Source organism: Bactrocera neohumeralis, chromosome 3, assembly GCF_024586455.1.
Source record: "Bactrocera neohumeralis isolate Rockhampton chromosome 3, APGP_CSIRO_Bneo_wtdbg2-racon-allhic-juicebox.fasta_v2, whole genome shotgun sequence".
Classification (NCBI taxonomy): domain Eukaryota; kingdom Metazoa; phylum Arthropoda; class Insecta; order Diptera; family Tephritidae; genus Bactrocera; species Bactrocera neohumeralis.
Window position 1 is genome coordinate 70,324,805 of NC_065920.1, and position 20,217 is coordinate 70,345,021.

A 20,217-nucleotide genomic window follows, 5' to 3' on the forward strand; every position below is an offset into this window, starting at 1 on the left:
TATTTTGTTGAAAATATTTTTAGAAAGAATTGCCAGCTGTTTAATAAACGAAACATTGGTAGAAAAGGATAGGTATTTGGAAAATACTTATTGACGATAAGTATATATTTGAATAAAAAAGACCAAGACCAAAAAGGCAGAACATATTGCTTAAAGTTATAGTTGAAACTACATTTTAATGCCTATGAATTGCGGTTGTGAAATTTTTATTAAAACCATATATGAGATTGTCAAACATCTCCCTTTCGCTTTCTTGCTTTTTATTCAATGCTTTATAAAAAGTGTTACAGTGATTGGATTTAGTTCAAACATGCGCCGTTTCGTTCGATAATCTGTTTCCATCTAGACGGCAACTTCATAATATCCCCTCGCAGAAGCTCCCCTCCTTATTTGCGAAGAACTCGGACAGTCACTTTTCACTAGCCTATTTTGAGTTCAACTTTACACCAACAAGGGCGTTCGCCATGGACAGGAACAGGTGGTAATCACTTGGCGCTATGTCCGGGCTTTATGATGGATGCGATAAAACCTCCTAACCGCGCTCCCGTAATTTCTGACGAGTCATCAACGAAGTGTGTGGTCTGGCGTTGTCCTGGTGGAACACTACACCATTCCTTTTGGCCAATTCTGGACGCTTTTGGTCGATCGCCTGTTCAAGCGGTCCAGTTGTTCGCAGTAGATGATAGAATTCAGCGTCTGGATGATTCCTTTCCAATCCCATCAAACACACAGCAAAACCTTCCTGGCCGTCAATCTCGGCTTGACCACTGTTTTGGACGATTCACTGGCCTTCGACCACGACCGTTTTCGTTTGATATTGTTGTATGTGATCCAGTTTTGTGATCCCTTCACCATCCGCTTCAAAACTGGGTCGAGTTCGTTCCGTTTCAGCAGCATATCGCAGGCATATCAAACATCAAGCTTTTTTGTGTATCCAGCCTTCTGCTGATGGTTTAAAATGGTTTGGTGACTAACTCCTATCTACTGAGCGATGTCACAAGATGCCACATGCCGATCTAATTCGATGTTTTCCATGATTTGATCGGTATTCATTGTCACAGGTCTTCCGCCGGCTGGCTTATCCATGGTGTCGTATTCATCCACTCTGAATCGTCGAAAATATTCCTTCGCAGTTCGAAGTGATAGAGTACCATTCCCCAAAACACCATTAATCTCACGGAGCGTTTCTCTAGCGGATTTGCCTTTAACGAAGGAAAACTTTAAAATAGTTTGAACTAATAATGCATAGCGTCGTTTTGTAGGTTATGCCAAGACCTATCAATTTTAGTATTGCCAGATACAAGCTCTGTAGCGCTTTATACATAGCCGCGAAATTCAAAAGACAAAAAGGCGGAAGAGAGATATTTGACAACCTAATATTTATGGAGTTTTTGAACAATTATTTCAATTTTAGTAATTTCTTAAATAAATTTTAATTTTTTTTATAAACATTTGGGCCTTTTTAGTTGGAATTTAGAGTGAAAATTTTTTCGACTTTTTCGATATTAAAAAGAATATCCATTTGTATTTTAAAAAATGTTGTTTAAAATATTTCGTATATATGCTGCATTACTTACTTTTGGATCAGTTTTTGCTTTTGTTGTAAAACGATGCACACGCCAGACTTTGCTGAACATAGCACCATAGGCTAATGTAAAACCGGTGGTTAGAAGCCAAGCGCGCGCTTGACATATCTGTAAAGAACCACAAGAGAGAGAGCGGGTGTGAGAGAGAGAGAAAATATACACAAATGTTGAAATAATATAATACGTGCTTAAGGAAGCTATTTTTGTTTTTAAAATTTTATTTTTTTCTAAGAATTTTTAGTGCAAATCTCAAGAAAATAACGATTGAAATTTCAACTACTCTGATCGTCAAGTAATTGGTCGCCAGTAAGAGCTCTTAATAGCTTAAATTAGATAGACGAGGAATGCACCATAACCTTAGGTCTATTGTAGCTTCTCTAAAATCACAAAGGCTCACCTAGCCTCAGCATATTGATAAAGTCCAATATACTACTGGGTGCTAGCTAAGCGATATGATCCCTATTTGGAAACATGGATCCAAGGTCCATTATCTTAATACTCGTAGCTTACTAGCAACTTCAAGAATATATTTATGTTCTATATACGTGTATTTACAACATGTCAACACTTACTTTTGGATACTCCTGTGGACTGACAAATCGCCCATCCATACCCAAGAGTATGACTGATGCCAGGCATATGATGACTCCAAAGAGCATTATGGTATTACATACAGGATGTGATGATTGTATGACTCTGTAAAGATATAGAAACAGAAAATAAAAGCTTTTAATTAATTCATTGAATAAAATATATCAAAATAATTTTTATTTATTAATAAGTTTTTGCTTTGATAAACCATACTTTTAAGCTTTTTGCAAATAATACTCTTACAATTTGTTTATAAATGTCTCAAGAATTTTGCAATTACAGTGGCTTTGTTGGAGTTTAACAATATAAAAAAGACTAAAGCCTAATTTTGTAGTAATAAAATGATAATATAGCTTTTTTTAATACTTTTGATGCGGTTTGATATAATTAGTATTTATAAAGAGTTATTATATTGCTTTGTCACTCACAGTAAACATTATTTCATAGAAATAATAATCAATACAAATTAGAAAAACTGTTCAATCGCATATAATTATGTGTAGCAAAGCATAAAGAAATAATTTTGAGCACAAAATAACAACAAAAATAACACCCGCCTGCTTAATAATAAGATTAACGCAGCGCCACTCTTTTGTAAGAGGATAAGAAAGCTTAAAAGTAAATGTTTAATTGGCGGAAGAGAGCAAAGAAGAGCGGGTTATAAATTGATAGGGAGTTAGAAGATTATCTGCTTATAATCACACAGGTGAACTTAATTGTCTGTAAGCGAAATAGCAACTAAGTGACGACGCAATGCAAACGTTTATGTGGCAAAGTAGTAACTCATACCACATGGTGCCCAAATTTGTATTGTTAGAGGTTTAATGAGGATTTTATGTTATGGATGTGACATATTTGTAGCAGAAAGGAAGTTAAATTATTATTAATTGGTTTTTGGATGAACAGAGATTTTTGAAAATATATGAAATTATTGAGAGAAATATATTCAGTAGTACCTGTAGGTGTCTATCTACATATAATAGAAAACAAATTCTTGTATGGAAAACTTTTTATATGAAAAATATTTCTTTACTTTCTTTAAAGATGTTTTAATCGGTTATTAAATCGGTTATTAAATCAGTTATTTAATTGGTTATTTAGTCGGGTACTTAATCGATTACTTATTCGGTTATGTCTCTAATATCCGAATAAATTTTTCTGATCGGACTACTATAGCATTTAGCTGTCCTACAAACTGATCGTTCGATATCAAGTACTTGTATGAAGAACTTTTTTGTTTGGCCGTTTATCTACAAAAAATTTCGTTTGGATCATTTTCGAAGATAATGCTATAATCTCCGAAGATAATAATAGCATATGGCTGCCGTACAAACTGACCAATCGAAATCAAATTTTTGTATAGAAAAAATTATTTGGTTGACAATATATCTTTACGAAATTTGGCATAGATTATTGTTCAAGAGATCGCTATAATCAGCGAGAATATGGTTCAGATAGGACCACTATGGCATATAGCTGCCATACAAAGTGGGCAATCAAAATAAAGTTAAAATTTCTTTTATACTCTTTTATGTAATAAAAATGAACTTGTGAGGGGAATTTTTTTCTTGTTTTATAAATTTTTTAGATTTTTTGATTTTTTTTGATTAGTCATTTTAGTTCTTCCCTAGGTTGGTTGCTGGAAGCAAAGTGATATTTTGTTTGTAATTCTCAATGTATCTTCAGTCAATATATTATGTTTTATTATATTTTTGGAAGCTCATGACTGAATATATCTTCTCTAAAATACAATTGTACATATATCAGCAGAAAGTGGGCTTCTTCCACACTCATACTTCAGTGAAAGCCAATACCACTTTTTTCTCAGTCATTCGTGGTAAAACATTTCTTATAAAATTATATTAAAAGGCTGCCTGTGCTGAGAAAAAGTTGCTGGTTAATACGAATATTATCTCCGCCAAAAAAAAAAAAATTCTTTTGATGCCTAAAGTAGTGCTGTTGTTCATAGAAAAGTTTATAAGAAAATCTAGGTAGGAAGTAGCTAAACCAAAGTAAGTGCCCTACTAGTGGTTTTCTAATTTTGCTTTTAAGTTTTTTTTTTTTTTTATTTTTTGTTTTTTCTTGTTTCTTTTTTCGTTGTATTTTCGCACTTCCATCCTGAAACTTTTTCCCCATTTCCTTTTCATCTTCGCTTTCATCCTTTATTGTAATGCCTGCGCGGCGCTTTATCCCTCATACAGTCAACGGAAAGACAATGCTTTCTGACCACAATGCCGTCTTACCACTTACACACACTCTAACAGACATATATATCGTACCTAAAATGCAAAATAATGTAACCTCACTTTTCATAAGTTTACAGGCGAAGGAAAAACGATGTAATAGCATCTACTAACATAAAAAAAATTAGAGTTTTGGTTATAAAATGGTTATATATTGGTTACCACACACACATATTCAATCAAAATTCCTTATAAAACTGTTATATATTGGTTATTATGTCTGACAAAGGTTTTCAGTTTTTTTGATGATACGTTGGTTTGGTTATAAAATGGATCATACACTAATATTGAAATAAAATTGGTTATAAATGGTTATATATTGGTTACCACACACTCATATTGAATCAAAATTCCTTATGAAATGGTTATATATTGGTTATTAGATCTGACAAAGGTTTTCAGTTTTTTTTTGATGATACGTTGTTTTGCATTTAAGATACCTATATATTATACTTGTCAGCTTCTTTGCACTTTCTAAGAGTTGAATACTTTTACTTCGTATTATCTGCCGCCTTTTGTTATGCTAATTTACTTGGCGTAGTCTTGCTCGAGTATCAGAGCAGCGCGCTGCGGCAACGGAAGTATAAAAGTAAAATAATCTTCTATGGTTCTCTTTTGGCCGGCAACATCCTGTTGCGCATTGTGTGCGGCTGCTATCATAATAAAATCGCTTTATTTTCACAAGCAAAGCCCTTGTGACTTTTGTCACAGCAGCGGCCTTACTTCAGCTGCCCACACTCTTTACTTTGTTACAGACACTACGCAATGCCGTTATTCAATATTTACACACACACATATATATACTTTTGCACTTAAGTCCTGCCGTCGTCACGCCAACTGCGAGGCATACAGACACACACACCTCCATCCGCTTGCCAAACATCGTTAGTGGTCGCTCAACAACTTCAGTTCTCTTCGTCATCGTCGTCGTTGCTCTGGTTATCGTTTTTCGTCGTACCTACGTTGACAGACAGCGCCGCACTGGCAATTGGCTTATCTCTGTGTGTCAATCAATTGATGCCATTTAATCCGACAGCTGCTGCCGCCACTTGGGCACTCCTGTCACTCGCCTAGTGCGCTTCGACTATTGTCAGCCGTGTTGGCCGCAATCCCATGGTTGTTGCTTGTTGCTGCTATTGTTTTTGTTGTTGCTGCTGCTCGAAATATCCTTTGCAATTGTAATATGAATGCTTTCTTCCCTATCAATTCTCTTCGCGCTTTTGTTGCCTGCTTTCAGCGCACTTTGAAATCCTGTGCAGGATATGAAAGCCAAGCACACACACATATACTCGTGTAATTCATTCTGTCAGCCTTTTGGTGCGCTGGGCGCGTCTTGTCAGCATGCCGCTTGTTTTTACTGTCGCGCCAGCGCTTTTGTTTATCTACTTTCTTTGGCTAAGCGCGCTAGTCTTTGTTTACTTTGACATTTAATGGAAAAAGGTATTGAAATTTTACTATGTATAAACACACAGACAATTACACAGTCTCACACATATACTAACTGAGCATACACACACACATACACATTATCACCTTAATGCTCGTCAACTGGCTTATCTTCATTTGCGGCGCTCACGCTCAGCTCAGTTCAGCTCGTTTTTCACTTACTAGCCTATATTGAGCGCTTCCCTCGTCCGGTGTCGCACACCCTTCAGCTATATTGTTGGGCTCTCTTTAATGAGTAGTATGTTAAGTAAATTTTCTAACTTGTTGATAGCTATCAATCGTTTGGCTTAGAGAAAATTGTTTAATTGTCTAATTAACTTCAATTGATTTTGTGAGTTTCTAAAAAGTTCGACAATGGTTGGGGGAGCAGTGAAGGTTGTTTGGAGAACAGTTGAGTTTGTTGAGGGAAGAGTTGAGTGTCGCGCTTTGTGCAAGTCGGGGAGTGACTTCAAAGGCATTTAGCAGATTATGTTATCATTTAATTGTGCTTGTCTTGTCTTTAGGTGATTTTTTGTAACTTCAGCAAGTGTTAGTTGGCGCTTCACTTTGATTAGCTAACTAAAGTAGGTCACTCACTGAAGTGGAAAGACCAGGCAAGTATTGGTTGAAGTGCTAAATTGTAATGGCAGAAAGATGAGAGTGAAAGAGGTTCAGTACACTGCAATAAATGGTTCCACAAACATAATTTCGAACAGCGGTTGAAATAACAAACAGGAGATAATACTACGGAGGCTATAACTATCTATTTTATAGGATAGGTTAAGCTCTAAGGCTAATCTTCAAGATGACAATACGGAAAATTAATTCTTTTTGTTCTTTGGCACTACAACAGTGGGTCGGTCTGGGTCGAGAACAAAAAACTTTGCCGATTGTCTCTATCGTTTACAAGGTCACGCCAGTTGTGCGTTAGAAGTGCAGACAGGTCGTTTTCTTCTTGATCTTCCATTAAATGCGTGGACGCCTTGCTTGTATTGTCGACTCATGTGTCTGAAGTCGTAAAAGCATATCGCTGGAACATCAACTTACAGGCGAACAACATAGCCTAACCAAAATATACGTTGGATTTTTGTATTATGGATTATATCCATGTCGTTGTACAGCTCAAACAGTTCAAGGAACCATTTTCTGCGATATTCATCGCACGCGTGGACAGTTCCAAAGATCTTGCATAGAACGGTTCATTTGAATATTCCGATCTACCCACGTTTTCTCATCTTTTGTCATCAACTTCCATACTTCTGTCCCGTATAATAGGAAGCGTTTAGTGGAAGACTTATGGAGCATAATTCTAAATTCTAAATTGTCTACCGATTCCAAAGTAGCACCTGTTGGCAACAGTTATTTTGTGCTTGACAGTACACAGTGCTACTGCGGTTCACTATATAGAAAAAGACGAAAGAGAGAGAATCACTCAGTTTAGAGCCACGTATCGTGCGATCTGTTTGTCAAGCGTCTTCTCAAGAATTTTAGGGTATTGTGAAAAATAGTTGAAAAGTAAATCTGTATTTAAAAACCATCCGGCAGCCTGCTGAACGAATTTGGAGGTGCAAAATGCATATACCCGAATGGTTTGCGATAAAAAATTGGGTAGTCGAAAAAGTTTTTCGTTTTTCTAATCAAACTTCAACTTATTTTTTTTAGATTTATACTAATAAATAAATAAAAAAAATATGTATTTGTTGGACCACATTTTGCTATTTTGCCGCTATCACATTATTATTACATTATTTCATCAGCGTAAATCGAAATTTCGAAATTTCTAGAACGGAAGCGAGCGAACCATTGTTAGTTAAGATTAGATAGTGAAGCTTACTAGCTCTTAATCATGAAAAGAGAGTATAGAATGTCGGACATCACTGTATGTGATTTAGTGAGGCTAGGAGAAGGTCTAGGCAGATTGCATAAATCTTTTACTTTGCCCAGGTTCACTTAAGAGGATCCATGGAATTTTGTGAAAATAACTCAGAGATTGATGTTGGTAGGGACCAAAATTTTTAAATTTTATTTTTCGATTCCGACAGTGCAGCAATTGAGCCTATATGTCAGCAATAATGCGTTAAATATTCTTTTCCAAAGGGTGAATCGTCTCGGGCTTATCTGCGTAAACCAGCGACTTCACATTACTCCACAAAACAAAGTCCATCGTTGTTAAATCGCATTTTCTTGGAGGCCACGACACTTGTTGACGATGCAAACAACAGATTTTATTAATAAATTGATTGTTGATATTCTAATTCAGGGACGAAAAAGTCATTAATCTTAGTTCTATAGCGTTCCCCATTTGCCACTGGTATTATGGCCGGCATCATTAAAAAAAAATATGGCTAAATGATACCCTCTGCATATAGAGAACATCAAATAGCAGCTCAACCATAGCTTGTGAATTAACAGGCTTTAAAATGCAACAATTTGGTTTATTAACGTTACCATTCAATCGAAAGTGAGCTTTATCGCTTAACAAAATTTACTTGTGAAAATCGGAATAGCTGGCCATCTGGTTTCGGCTTCAATTTTTGCACGAGTTGAATTTTGTACGTCTGCAAATCAAGATCCTTCCGCAAAATATTCCCTAAAGTGAATGAACATACAAATTCGTTGCGCCCGATGGCAGATGGACTTATTCGGGTCTTCTAAGATATTCTGTTCCACAACCTATAGTACTCTACTGTATCTCTATGGATGTGCATTATTCGCTAGAGTAAATGTGGTGTGCAACTGATCCACGATTATGGAAATAGGCCGCATTGTTATCCGATCTCAACCATTTTCAGCAAAAAAAGGTATTTGGTAGACATCTCCTCAGCAAGTTTGGTCAAAATAGCTTTAGTGGCTTTTTAATATGCAAAGGCAGATAGTCAACCGAAACTGAACTCGCCTCGTCATCGCGATCAGTCTTTTTACACTTGTGACTATGACTAAGTTTATTAGTTTTATGTAAACAAAACTAGAAAATATGGAGCGAATCTCCTTTCAGGGGTTCAGCGGTTCCTGGAGTAAGCCTTTTTCAAAATTTTTTTCTCATATAAAAAAAGAAATATTTTATTAGAATTTTTTATTTTATTCTATTCTGAAATTTTTGGAAAAAAAATATTTTAAACTCGACCATTGAGACGACATTTCCGTTGACCCGTCGGAAAAAAGATGCACCTTCGTTGGCAGGATAACTCCTTACCTCCTTAGTCTAGCCAGCCGCGAGTGCACAAGTTCTCAAGGCTGCATCGCTGAAGTTATTACTGGTACCACCTTGAAAATTTGGACTATATTCTGGAGGTGTTGTAGAATGTAATAATACAATAAAAAAAATCGATTTTTTGAAACCCGTAAACCCATGTAACCCCTTCAATCAGTACTGTCTATGTTCTAGCTCTCAGATTATGAAACTGTGCTTTTACTCATTGATATTTTTATACAATATAATGCAGGAGTACAGTTTTGAAACGCATTTAGAAAAGCTCAGCTCTCTTTCGTGAAGTATTGTCTTGATTGTCGATGAACTATAGAACTAGGGTCGAGTCCTAGAACAGATCTTGGATAGTACAGCCATTCTTCACGAAAATGTGAGTGATTAGACATAAGACAAATATTTAATATTATTATTGTTATAATTTTTTTTTAAACAAATTAAAAATCGATTTTACAGAAACAGTCAATATTTGGCCATAATTATTTTAATATTTTGCAGTATTGTTTAAAAGTATATTTTTAGCTCATTGTATAAGTATATTTAAAGCCCATTACATAAGAAGACAGCGCTTCTGTGAAAGATATTGCAACTCACCTTCGAGTTAATCCCCTTCACATTCGCCCTTTCTCATAATTAATTTGCTTTTTATTGTCTTTTTAATTACTTTAATACCAAAAAGTTAAATGAAAATTATTAAAGCCCACACTTCCGCGCTTACCGCTGACTTCACGCATTATGAAGATATTGCTTTATTGTTATTTTCGCTCGCCTCACTCACAAATTTCCTGACATTTTCATTATTCACCAGCGTCATTGCTGTCAACAACGTCCGTTCAATTAAAGGTAATGCCGTTGACAAACGCACACAATGTCTGCACAAACACAAACAAGGATATGAAATGACGTTAAGCACAAACACACTTACACATAGCGGAAGGATTACAAACACATGTGCAAAGGGATATTTGTAAATGTGTGTGTGTGAGCAGTGGAGTGAGCGCTTCCTTTAAAGAAAGTGGATGAGGATGAGTATGGATATTCAATATACATGCGAGTCATATACATATATTTATATATACACATATGCATACATATGTATATGCAAATGTATGTGTGCAGAGACAAACAGCTTTACAATAAATGCAAACATATTGCCCCTTTTGTCCAACTATGTAACTGCCAAGCAGACTTACAAGCGCACATGCATTTGTTTACTTTATGTTTGAAAGTGTGTATGTATATATGTAGGTTTGTCTGCCACATTGATAAAGGCTATGACAGTTTTAACACCACAAACAAAATGATTGATTACGAAATTAAATTGCAAGGAAAATATGCATGAGCTCTCACACACACACAAGCACGCATACTCACGTACACAAAACAACAGCAAAAAGCAGAAAAAAAAGAAATTAGCACAAAAGCTTTACAATGCCTGGTTGAGTGTAGCGGAGTGTCATATTGGCTCTGTTTTGAAATGGAGCAAGAATACGTGTCAAGTCATTGTATTAGAAGAGCTAATGTTTAACAAAAGGATCTCGTGCGCTTCGCTGCAATAAGCAACAGCCGCTGCGTATGTGTGTACATTTGCGCTTAGTGGAGTGCACTGTGTATTGAGCTGGGTGTGACATGGCGTATGAGTGACATGTGATTGTTTTCATTTCGTATGCGTGAGCGTTAATAAAACTGCGATGGCAAATAAATTGCCATAAAAAAAGTTGTGATGAAACAATTTTCATGTGTTGATTAAAATACTTTTAGGTCATACAAGATTTGCATTAGCAATTTGCGCGAAATGAGGATTGGCAGGTCGCTGGCATAAGTTGAGAAATTTAAGAATTATGAAAAGAAAAAATTTGAAATTAATATATAAAAGAAATTAATTAATTAAAGTTAATTTGGTTATTTTTGAAAAAATTAAAGTTAAAATTATATTAATTATTTTTGAAAAAAAAAAATTTTTGTTTTATTAAAATCTAAAACTGGGATTAAATTGAAAAATTAACGAAAAAATATTAAATAATTTATATTATTCAAAATTATTATTTTTTTAATTTTTGCATAAAATTAATTAATTATAATAGTTTTTTCTTAATAATTGTTCTATTTTATTATAATTTTTAATCCGGAAAATTAATAAAAATTTTGTATATTTACAAAAAAGGTGTAAATTTACTGCTACAAAGTTTCAAAAATGTTTAAAATTATTTAATATTATGAATATTTTAAAACCTTTAAGTTAATGGAAAAATACAAAACTTAAAGTTTTTGTTTTTTTTCACAATTTTAAAACAAAAATTAAAATGAAGAATGTATGAAAAAAATTGATTTTGTTTAAATTTTTTAATTAACTTAATTTTTTGTTATAATTTTAAATCTAAAATTATGAAAATGATTAATGAAAAAGAAAAAAGTTTGAATTTAATTAATATTATGTAAAATTCATAAACTTAAAAAATTTTGGAAAAGGAAAATTTTTAGTTTTTTACAATGTTTCAACTATAATTAAACAAAAATTATTTAAAAAAATCAAAATAATTAATCTTCTATAAAGTTTTAGAATTTTAAATAATTAACTGGAACAATTTTGTAATATAAGATTTCCATAATTTTACCAAAATAAAAAATTTTATCTATGAAATAAGAATTCAATAATTTTTCAAAACAAAAAAAATTAGTTTATAAAAATTTTAAAAATATACGAACTATCTTACATTTTTTCAAATTAGTATTCTTAAAAATTTTAAAACTATTAATTCTTCGTTAACAATAAAAAGGGTAGCTAAAATTTTTTGTAAAAATAAATTTTCTTATGTTAAAAATTAAAATTTTGCTGTATTTTAGTTTTGACTTTTTTGAAAATATAACATTAACAATAACTAAAAAAAAATATATTGAAAGAAATTCGAAATAACTAACTCTATCTTCTCCATGGTTTTAGAATTTTATATAATCAATTAGAACAATTTAAATTAAGAATTCCATAATTTTTCCAAAATAAAAAATTTTATCTATGAAATAAGAATTCCTTAATTGTTCAAAAAAAAAAAATATTTAATTTATGAAAATTTTAAAAATATACGAAATATTTGAAAATTGAAAAAAATTTAAAACAATTAATTGAATTAATTTTATTAGTTAGCGTTAAAAAAACTTAAAATTTTTTGGAAATATAAATTTTCTTATATTAAATAAAAAACTAAAGTAATTTGTTTTTGACTATTTTGAAAATATAACATATTTTTTACTTACTGGTAAAAAAAATATTGAAAAAATTTCAAACTAATTGATATTTGTATTCAAAAAACAAAAAATGTAAAACTTAAGACCAGATTAAGAAAAAAATGTAAAATAAATAATATTATTAAAACTTAAAAACAAAAATAATTTTTTTCAGGAATTTTGAAAAAAGTAACATCTTAAACTCAGCTAATTATAGAAAAGAGTTTAAAATAAATAAATTTCTTAATTTATTAAATTTTAAAGTTAGAATTAAAAATATATATGTATGTTTGTATGTATATGCCAAAAAAATTTAAAAAATATAATATTCATGAAACTTTAAAGCTTTCAACTATCTTTTTTTCAATTGGAGAAAAAATAATAATTTTCAAAAAAATATTTATTTATGTACATATAAAATTTTGATATTAATACCATGCAAATTTTTTAAAGCGGAATTAAGTTAGAAGTTAAAAGAACTGTAAACCAAATGATATATTTTTGTTTTTGTTTTTAATTTTATAAAAAACACAAATTTTTAATTTTTACATTTTAATTTACATTTAAAATTCTGAAATAAATAATAAAATACACATTTTTTAAACCGATCTAAAGAAAAATTTAAAAAAAATACATTAGTTAAAAATATTTAAAATTTAGGAACTTGAACCCATATACAAAATATTTTTTTTTGAAAAAGTAAAATTTTTAAGCCGCTAATAAATGAAAAAAGTTAAAAAAAAATAGTTTTACATAAAATTTATTAACCGGAAAAAGTTTAAAAATTAATAACATTCTTATGTTTTTTAATTATACATATATTTATTATATTATATTTTAAATTTTTATTTTTTTTAAATTTAATTTGAAGTATTTAAAGTCATTTCAAATTTATGTAATTTTTCACTTAGTAATGACGTATGCATTTAACACATGTCAACGCCATCCTCAAATTGCGCGCATACTTATTGCCTTTAATTTCTCAGCTTTCAAACTTGCATGAGAAATCGCTGATAGCGCACACTCAACTCGAGTCATTACCACTTTACTCCAGTTTCAACGCGCTGTTGGCGTTACTCATACGCCCCGCCTCCATTGCAATGGCGAAACTTAAAAGCGCATCAACATGCTTTTCCCTACTTTGTGCTTACGTTGTATATGTATGTATGTGTGAGTGTGTGCTTCCTTTGCATTTTCAATTTGCTGCAAATTGTTATTTTTTCCTTTGCGCTTAAATTTTAATTAATTAATTTATTTATCACCACCTGTGGGGCTTTAAGCACCCGCGGTTGTTTGAATTCAATTTTCATGCGGTGCGGCTTGTGGTATATAACGGTGCGATAAAGGAGAAATTTAAAGCGTTAAAGTGACGAGTTTCTTTTTAAAATTGGCAATAAAAGTGTGGGGACTCGGTTTTTCGAAATTCGAAAAGGTCTGTTTTGAACGATATATGCAGAACGGTGGTAATACTGCATACGGGCAGAGATAATAATCAAATAATTTTTATTCCGCAGCTTTAAAGTGTTAAGATATTGAAAACTACTAGACGATTACTAGACGCACTAGACGACGCCTTTTTTAAGTGCCAATGATGGTAGAAGGCACGCAGGACATTACAAAACAAGCTTGGAGAACTCAGTTCGGAATATCTAGTACAAAAAAAGATAATCAGCGATTAAAACTCTCAATAAAAAGTACGACCCAAGAAAAGATTATAAGTTTTCTTGAACAAAGCGCTTGAGAAGCAACGAAGCCAGTTGTTCCTTAAGATGATAGGATATCAGAATAACTATTGCTTCATTCGGAGCCATTATAAATAATATTTTTTTAATAATGAATTGGATTAAAAGAGCCTGGTTCATGTTCAGAAAGATAGCAGTCAGAGAACTACTTGAAAGATAGCAACGTGAAAGAGCTTGTCAGTTGATAAGGTGATTTCAAAAAAAATTTTTTTTTGGAAATACTTTGCATGTTTACTGTACTTGAGAAATTCGGTAGTGGGTCATTATTTCTACTCCTCCCTTTCTACGTGTTTTTTTCTACCGTTTTTTTCTACTTAAGAATAATAGGTATTAATAGCACTGTTTGTTCTAAAATTAATCTGGAATTAAACTTTTTAATTCTCTGCGAAAAATTTCTGTACCAAATTTATTATATTTATCATTTAGTCGAGACACCCACCCACTTAATACATGATATTTCGCTAAAGGCATAGGAAAGTAAATGTAAATATATTACAAATATTGTTGTTGTTGCTACAGTGACTAATTTATTATTGAAATGGTTTCAGTTAGAAGAAAAAATAAGCTCTTGAAGTTTATCCTTCAGACATCAATTTATATGCCACTCTTTTAGTTAAGACACACTCCAATGGTAAGAAAAAAATCAAAGTGTAGATTCCTGATATAATTTTCTTCAAATGTTTTTCTCTTTGTATGCCCTAAAGAGTTGATTTGAAGTTTTGCACGAAATTTTTAATATACATAGTTTATACTATATGAAAGATTGGGGTGACGAGTTGATACGATATTGCCATGTCCGTACGTCAGTGTGTATGTACGTAAACTAGTCCCTAAATTTTCAAGAAATAGATCCGAAATTATGCAAAAGTTTATTTCTTCTTAGGTACTTGATTTTTTATCGGAACGGTCAATATCGGATTACTATAAGATATAGCAATCACTAAACTGATCAATGAAAATGAAGTTCTTGTATGGAAAACTTTTTTATTGTCGAGATATCTTCATGAAATTTAGTATGGATTATCACTTAGGTTAACACTAAAATCTCCCAAGAAATTGTTCAGATCGGGCCATTATAGTCTATATCTGCCATATATAATGTTCGATCAGAATTCAGTTCTTGTATGGAAAACTTTTCATTCGAAGAGATATATTCACGAAAATGTTCACATATTATTCCGTAAAGCACAGGTATAATCTCCGAAATAAGTTTTCATATCGGACCGCAATAGCATACGTACATATATACCTATCATACAAACAGAACGATCGGAAACAAGTCCTTGTAGGTAAAACTTTTTCATTTGAAGAGATATCTTCACAAACTTGGAATAAATTTTTCTGTAAAGCAACGGTGTAGTCCGTGAAGAAAACTTTTGGATCGGACCACTCTAGCATATAGCTACCATACAAACTGAGCAAGCATAATAAAAGCCTTTTATGATAAACTTTTTTCTTTGACAAGATATCCTTTCAAAACTCAACAGTGATTACTTTCCTGAGCAAAACTAAAATTTCTGAACAAATTGTTCAGATTAGATCACTATAACATATAGCTGTCATACAAACTGACCATTCCAAATTTAGAATAATATCTTTTCATGTCTTTTATGCTTTTGAAAATGCACGGCGCATTCGAAGTTTATATTTTTTGTTGTTTTTACTTAATTTTTTGCCCCAATTTATTCAACTTCTTAATGAAAATCCTCTCAATAGTTCGATGTTCTCTTTGCCTGCAAGTGTTACTTTTAATCTGCTGCATGCAACACGAAATAGTGTTAATAAGTGTTTAATACTTAAGTGCACAGCGGCGTGCTTAGCAAACTCTAGTTACTGAAAGCATAAGCAACAGGTGTAACAACAATGAGCGCAATCAACTGCCTGTCGGCATAAATCTGCGCAAAATTCAATAGAACGCAGAGCTTTTCATTCCTCAATTTGCTGTTTGCCTTGCAGCGCCTTGCCTGTACAATAGATCCCACTATGCGCCGGCAGCGAGCGTGCATTAGCTGAGATATTTTGCATTCTTTCATATTTTTTCTTGGATTTTCCATTTTCCATACCTGGCATTTTTATTTTTTTTCTACATCTCGCATTTCCATTTATTATTCCCTCTCCTCATCTGAGCATTTGCTATTGTTTGCATTCATTTTTCTATTTTTTCGCCATTGTTTTGCGCTAACGTTGCAAGTTCATTGCAAAGCAAATTGAGTGCGAAGAGATATGAAATTATGTTGCTGTGAGTGAGTGCGCGCCGGCAGGTAAGCTCGTTGTTGTTGTGTGCATGGTCGCAGTAGTAGCAGTAGCTGCAACAGCACCTACCGTTAACTATGCAACATTTTCTTCTCTTCTTCACTGCCTTTTGTTCTCCGCTCGCTGCCTGGCTACCTGTTTGGCTCCCCAGCTGCTTAGTTGCCCGCTTTCCGCTCATTTCCGAAACACCCACTGCCATTGTTTGGTTTCCTTTCACGTTTGGTGCGTCGTTTTTTTCAACGTCGGTACATTGTTGCAAGGCAACAGGAATTCTCTTGCGCTCAAATGAACCCAAAGTCATAATAACGATGCTGCAGCCGTTCGCGGCGCGTGCGGGTATGCTGTGGTGTACTTCGTAGATTAAATGCTTGCACGCAGGCATGCATAGACACACATACACCAATGCATGCACTGAATAGCTGTAATTTGTCGAGCTTTGTGGGTTTCATAAATTTGCTCATGTGCGTGAACTTCAGCGCTGCATTTGTGCGTATGTGCAGTTATGTGCGTACTAAAACTATTGTGGTTATTTGAAGCTGTCAAGCTCTTACGTTGCTTGTGTGGTGATTCATTATATGGTTACATGAATTTTGTTAGGGCTGAAAGTACGCGTGCTTTCATCTAGCTATGCTATGTATTGTACTAATTTTAGTTTTATAATATTTCGATGTTCCTTAAATACTTTCTTTAGATATTTATTTCCTCCTATAAAGTATTTCCAATTTTCTAAATTTTTTTAAACCACTTTCTTTTCATCCACTAATTATACAATTTTAGTGTTCCTATAAAAAAATTTTAATAAAAAACTTATACACAAAAAAATTTTTCCTATAAAATGTTTTTCTATAATTTGCTTTTTTATAAAAAGCTACAAGCGCCCATAAAAAATTTCTTACTTTAAACATTTTTTTTTTTAATTCCCTAACTCGAATCATCATAATCCACAAAAATCCTCAAGTTTCGAGACTTCGATCCATGGAAGGAAATGTGTATAAAATTTCGAGTTATGGAAAACTTCGAGTTACAGAAGTTCTTGTTATGGAAGTTCACTGTATTAAAAAAAAAAAACAAAAAAAAGTCTTCTTAACAAACCATTGTCTTTTAATCCAAGTATTCTACAATTGTAGTTTTCCTATAAAATTTTTTTTTTTAAAAACTTTCCTATAAAGATTCTTAATCTATAACTTTTTTGTATAAATGAGCAACAAACACCTATGAAGGTAACTTTCTCAACACTTTTTTCCTACAAAAGTTCTTTTGGAAACAAATTTGTATGAGACTTTTATAGCAAATTCAGGAGTTCGAATTATGGAGAACTTCGAGTTGTGGAAAATACTGTGTTTATTAACAAAAATTATAATTTTTAACAAACCATTGTCTTTTAGAACACCTATGCTACAATTTTAGTTTTCCTATAAACATTTTTTGCCATAAAAACCTTCCTATAAAATATTTTCCAACAGAAACGTTTAACTTATAAATTTTTCGCATAAATAAACAACAGGCACTTTCAAAAATTATTTTATCAACACTTTTTTTTCAAATTTTATTTACATGTTATCTATTATCTCACTTTTTCTTTCACTTTTTATTATAACTTTTCAATAATTGTTAACTCCTTCCCTTCATATAAACTTTGTTTTCAATCAACCAAACCAAATTTTAATTAAAAAATTTATTTTTATAAAAAAAAACAAATTTTATAGGAAAAGGGCATTTTCTATATTTTTTTTACTTGAAAAGTCAAAATTTGTTTTATTTGTTTTTGGTTATAAATTTTTCTTATGAAAATCGTTTTTTCTTGTGAAAAGATTTCTCATTTCAAAACATATTTTCATAAAAGAAATTTTGAGGAAAGATATTGTAAGAAAAACCAATCAAAAAATTGCCTTATCTTACAAAAAAAAAAATTATGTAAAAGCAAAAGTTGTTTACCAAAAAAAAAGCAATATTTATAAAAAAAAGTAATGAAAAACGCTTTTTGCATAAGTTTTGTTTTCACTTAAGAATGTAAAATTTTCAATAAGTGGGTTTTCTTATCAAATCCTATAAAATTTTGTATGATTTTTTTCTATAAATATATAATTTTCTCCTTCAAGATTGTTTGTTTACATATTTTATTACTTCAGCTTGTCACCTAATTTTGAATAATTGTTAAAGTTGAAAAGAAATCATATCTAATTTAATTTTTGTATTTATTTATAGAATTTGTTATTCCTTATACCATTTCCTATAAAAGGGAAGGATATTACTATCATAAAGTTTGCAACAATTACTTTTGTAAAGAATATTTCCTATAATTTTTTCTATAAAAGTTTTCTTAAAATAAAAAATTGTGATGAAGTTTTTTTTTCTTTAAAGTTTTTTAAGTAAACTTCTTTTAAAATATATGTATATTTTAAAAATTGTTGAAGTTTTCCTTTCATATCAAATTTTTTAAGAAGTGCTTAAAGACTTTCTTTGAAATAATTTTTTTTTTATTCGATATCAATGTTTCTTTAACATTGTGGAATATTTCTTTTTCTATAAACAGTTTTCCCATAATATTTTCCAAATTGCATATAATTATGTAATCGATTAACATTACATGTACAGAAAGAAAAACTTTATTAGGGAAAACTTTTTCCATACAAGTTTTCCCTAATAAAAGTATAGTAATTTCAGATCAGACTGAGTAGGCAATTGAAAAGTAAAGTCCTCTCTCGACGAACAAAAGCCCAACTCTATAAGTCGCTCATAATTCCCGTCCTGCTATATGGTGCAGAGGCTTGGACGATGTCAACAACTGATGAGTCGACGTTGCGAGTTTTCGAGAGTTCAAGTTCTGCGAAAGATTTATGGTCCTTTGCGCATTGGCCACGGCGAATATCGCATTCGATGGAACGATGAGCTGTACGAGATATACGACATTGACATAGTTCAGCGAATTAAAAGACGGCAGCTACGTTGGTGGTCATGTGTCCGAAATGGACGAAAACACTCCAGCTCTGAAAGTATTCGACGCCGTACCCGCCGGGGGAAGCAGAAGAAGAGAAAGACCTCTACTTCGTTGGAAGGACCAAGTGTAGAAGGACCTGGTTTCGCTTGGAATATCCAATTGCCGCCACGTAGCAAAAAGAAGAAACGCAGTTGTAAACTCAGCTATAATCGCGTAAGCGGTGTCTACGCCGATTAAGAAGAAGAAGAAGAATTTAAGATTAATGATTTTTCCTATAAAAATTTTCGTTCCTATAATTTTTTTGTTCTTTAATTTTTATGTGGTTATTTTTTCGAGTAAAATTTTTTCCTATAATGTTCTTCCTAACAATTTTTTTCTGTACATGTTATATTAATCGATTTTTATCGATAACATATTAATATGGAATTTCAAAACTATTTAACAATATTTTTTCTAGTAACAGTAGTGCATTTTATCCTGCAAAGTTGCGTACAACACAGCACAAAGAAAACTTTCATATCGTTATTTATATGGAACTCAAATTTGTGCTTTGTTGCTTTTTTTTGCCCCTAATAAAAAAACAAAAACAAAATAAAATTTTTAATAAATGGTGTACATAAGGAAAAACCTTTTTTACCCTATAACCATTGGAAAAAGGGCAAGGCACTCACAGTGGCACCGGGCCCCCGGGGTTGGGTAACGAAACTTGAAAAAAATGCTTCACTATAATTAGTTGGGTTAAACTAGAACTTTAGAGAAGTTAAACTATCAAATAACCCTTTAAAAACTATATACATGGAACATGGTAGATATTAAAATTTTATAATAAAATAAATCTCGTACCCCCTATGCATGAAGTTTCCCTTTAAATTAAAAAATTTCAATTTTAACTACTTGAGGAAGCAAAAGTATTCCCACTGAATTATTTTATTTATTTTGAAAAACTAAAGTTTTAGTTATATCCAATAAAATAACATATTTATAAATAAGCAAACAGTTATACTGAAATAAG

At 32.0% G+C, this 20,217-nt stretch overlaps 1 protein-coding gene across 1 annotated transcript in view; it reads right to left on the minus strand.

The window, feature by feature from the left end:
• Positions 1–20,217, minus strand: part of LOC126753024 (gamma-aminobutyric acid type B receptor subunit 1) — a 499,314-nt gene that overhangs the window by 20,773 nt on the left and 458,324 nt on the right. The window contains exons 10-11 of the mRNA XM_050464123.1: positions 2,159–2,282; positions 1,578–1,694 (exon numbers count right to left, since the gene is read on the minus strand). Of these exons, the coding sequence (XP_050320080.1) occupies positions 1,578–1,694; positions 2,159–2,282 (241 nt within the window). The remainder of the gene's footprint in view (positions 1–1,577; positions 1,695–2,158; positions 2,283–20,217) is intronic.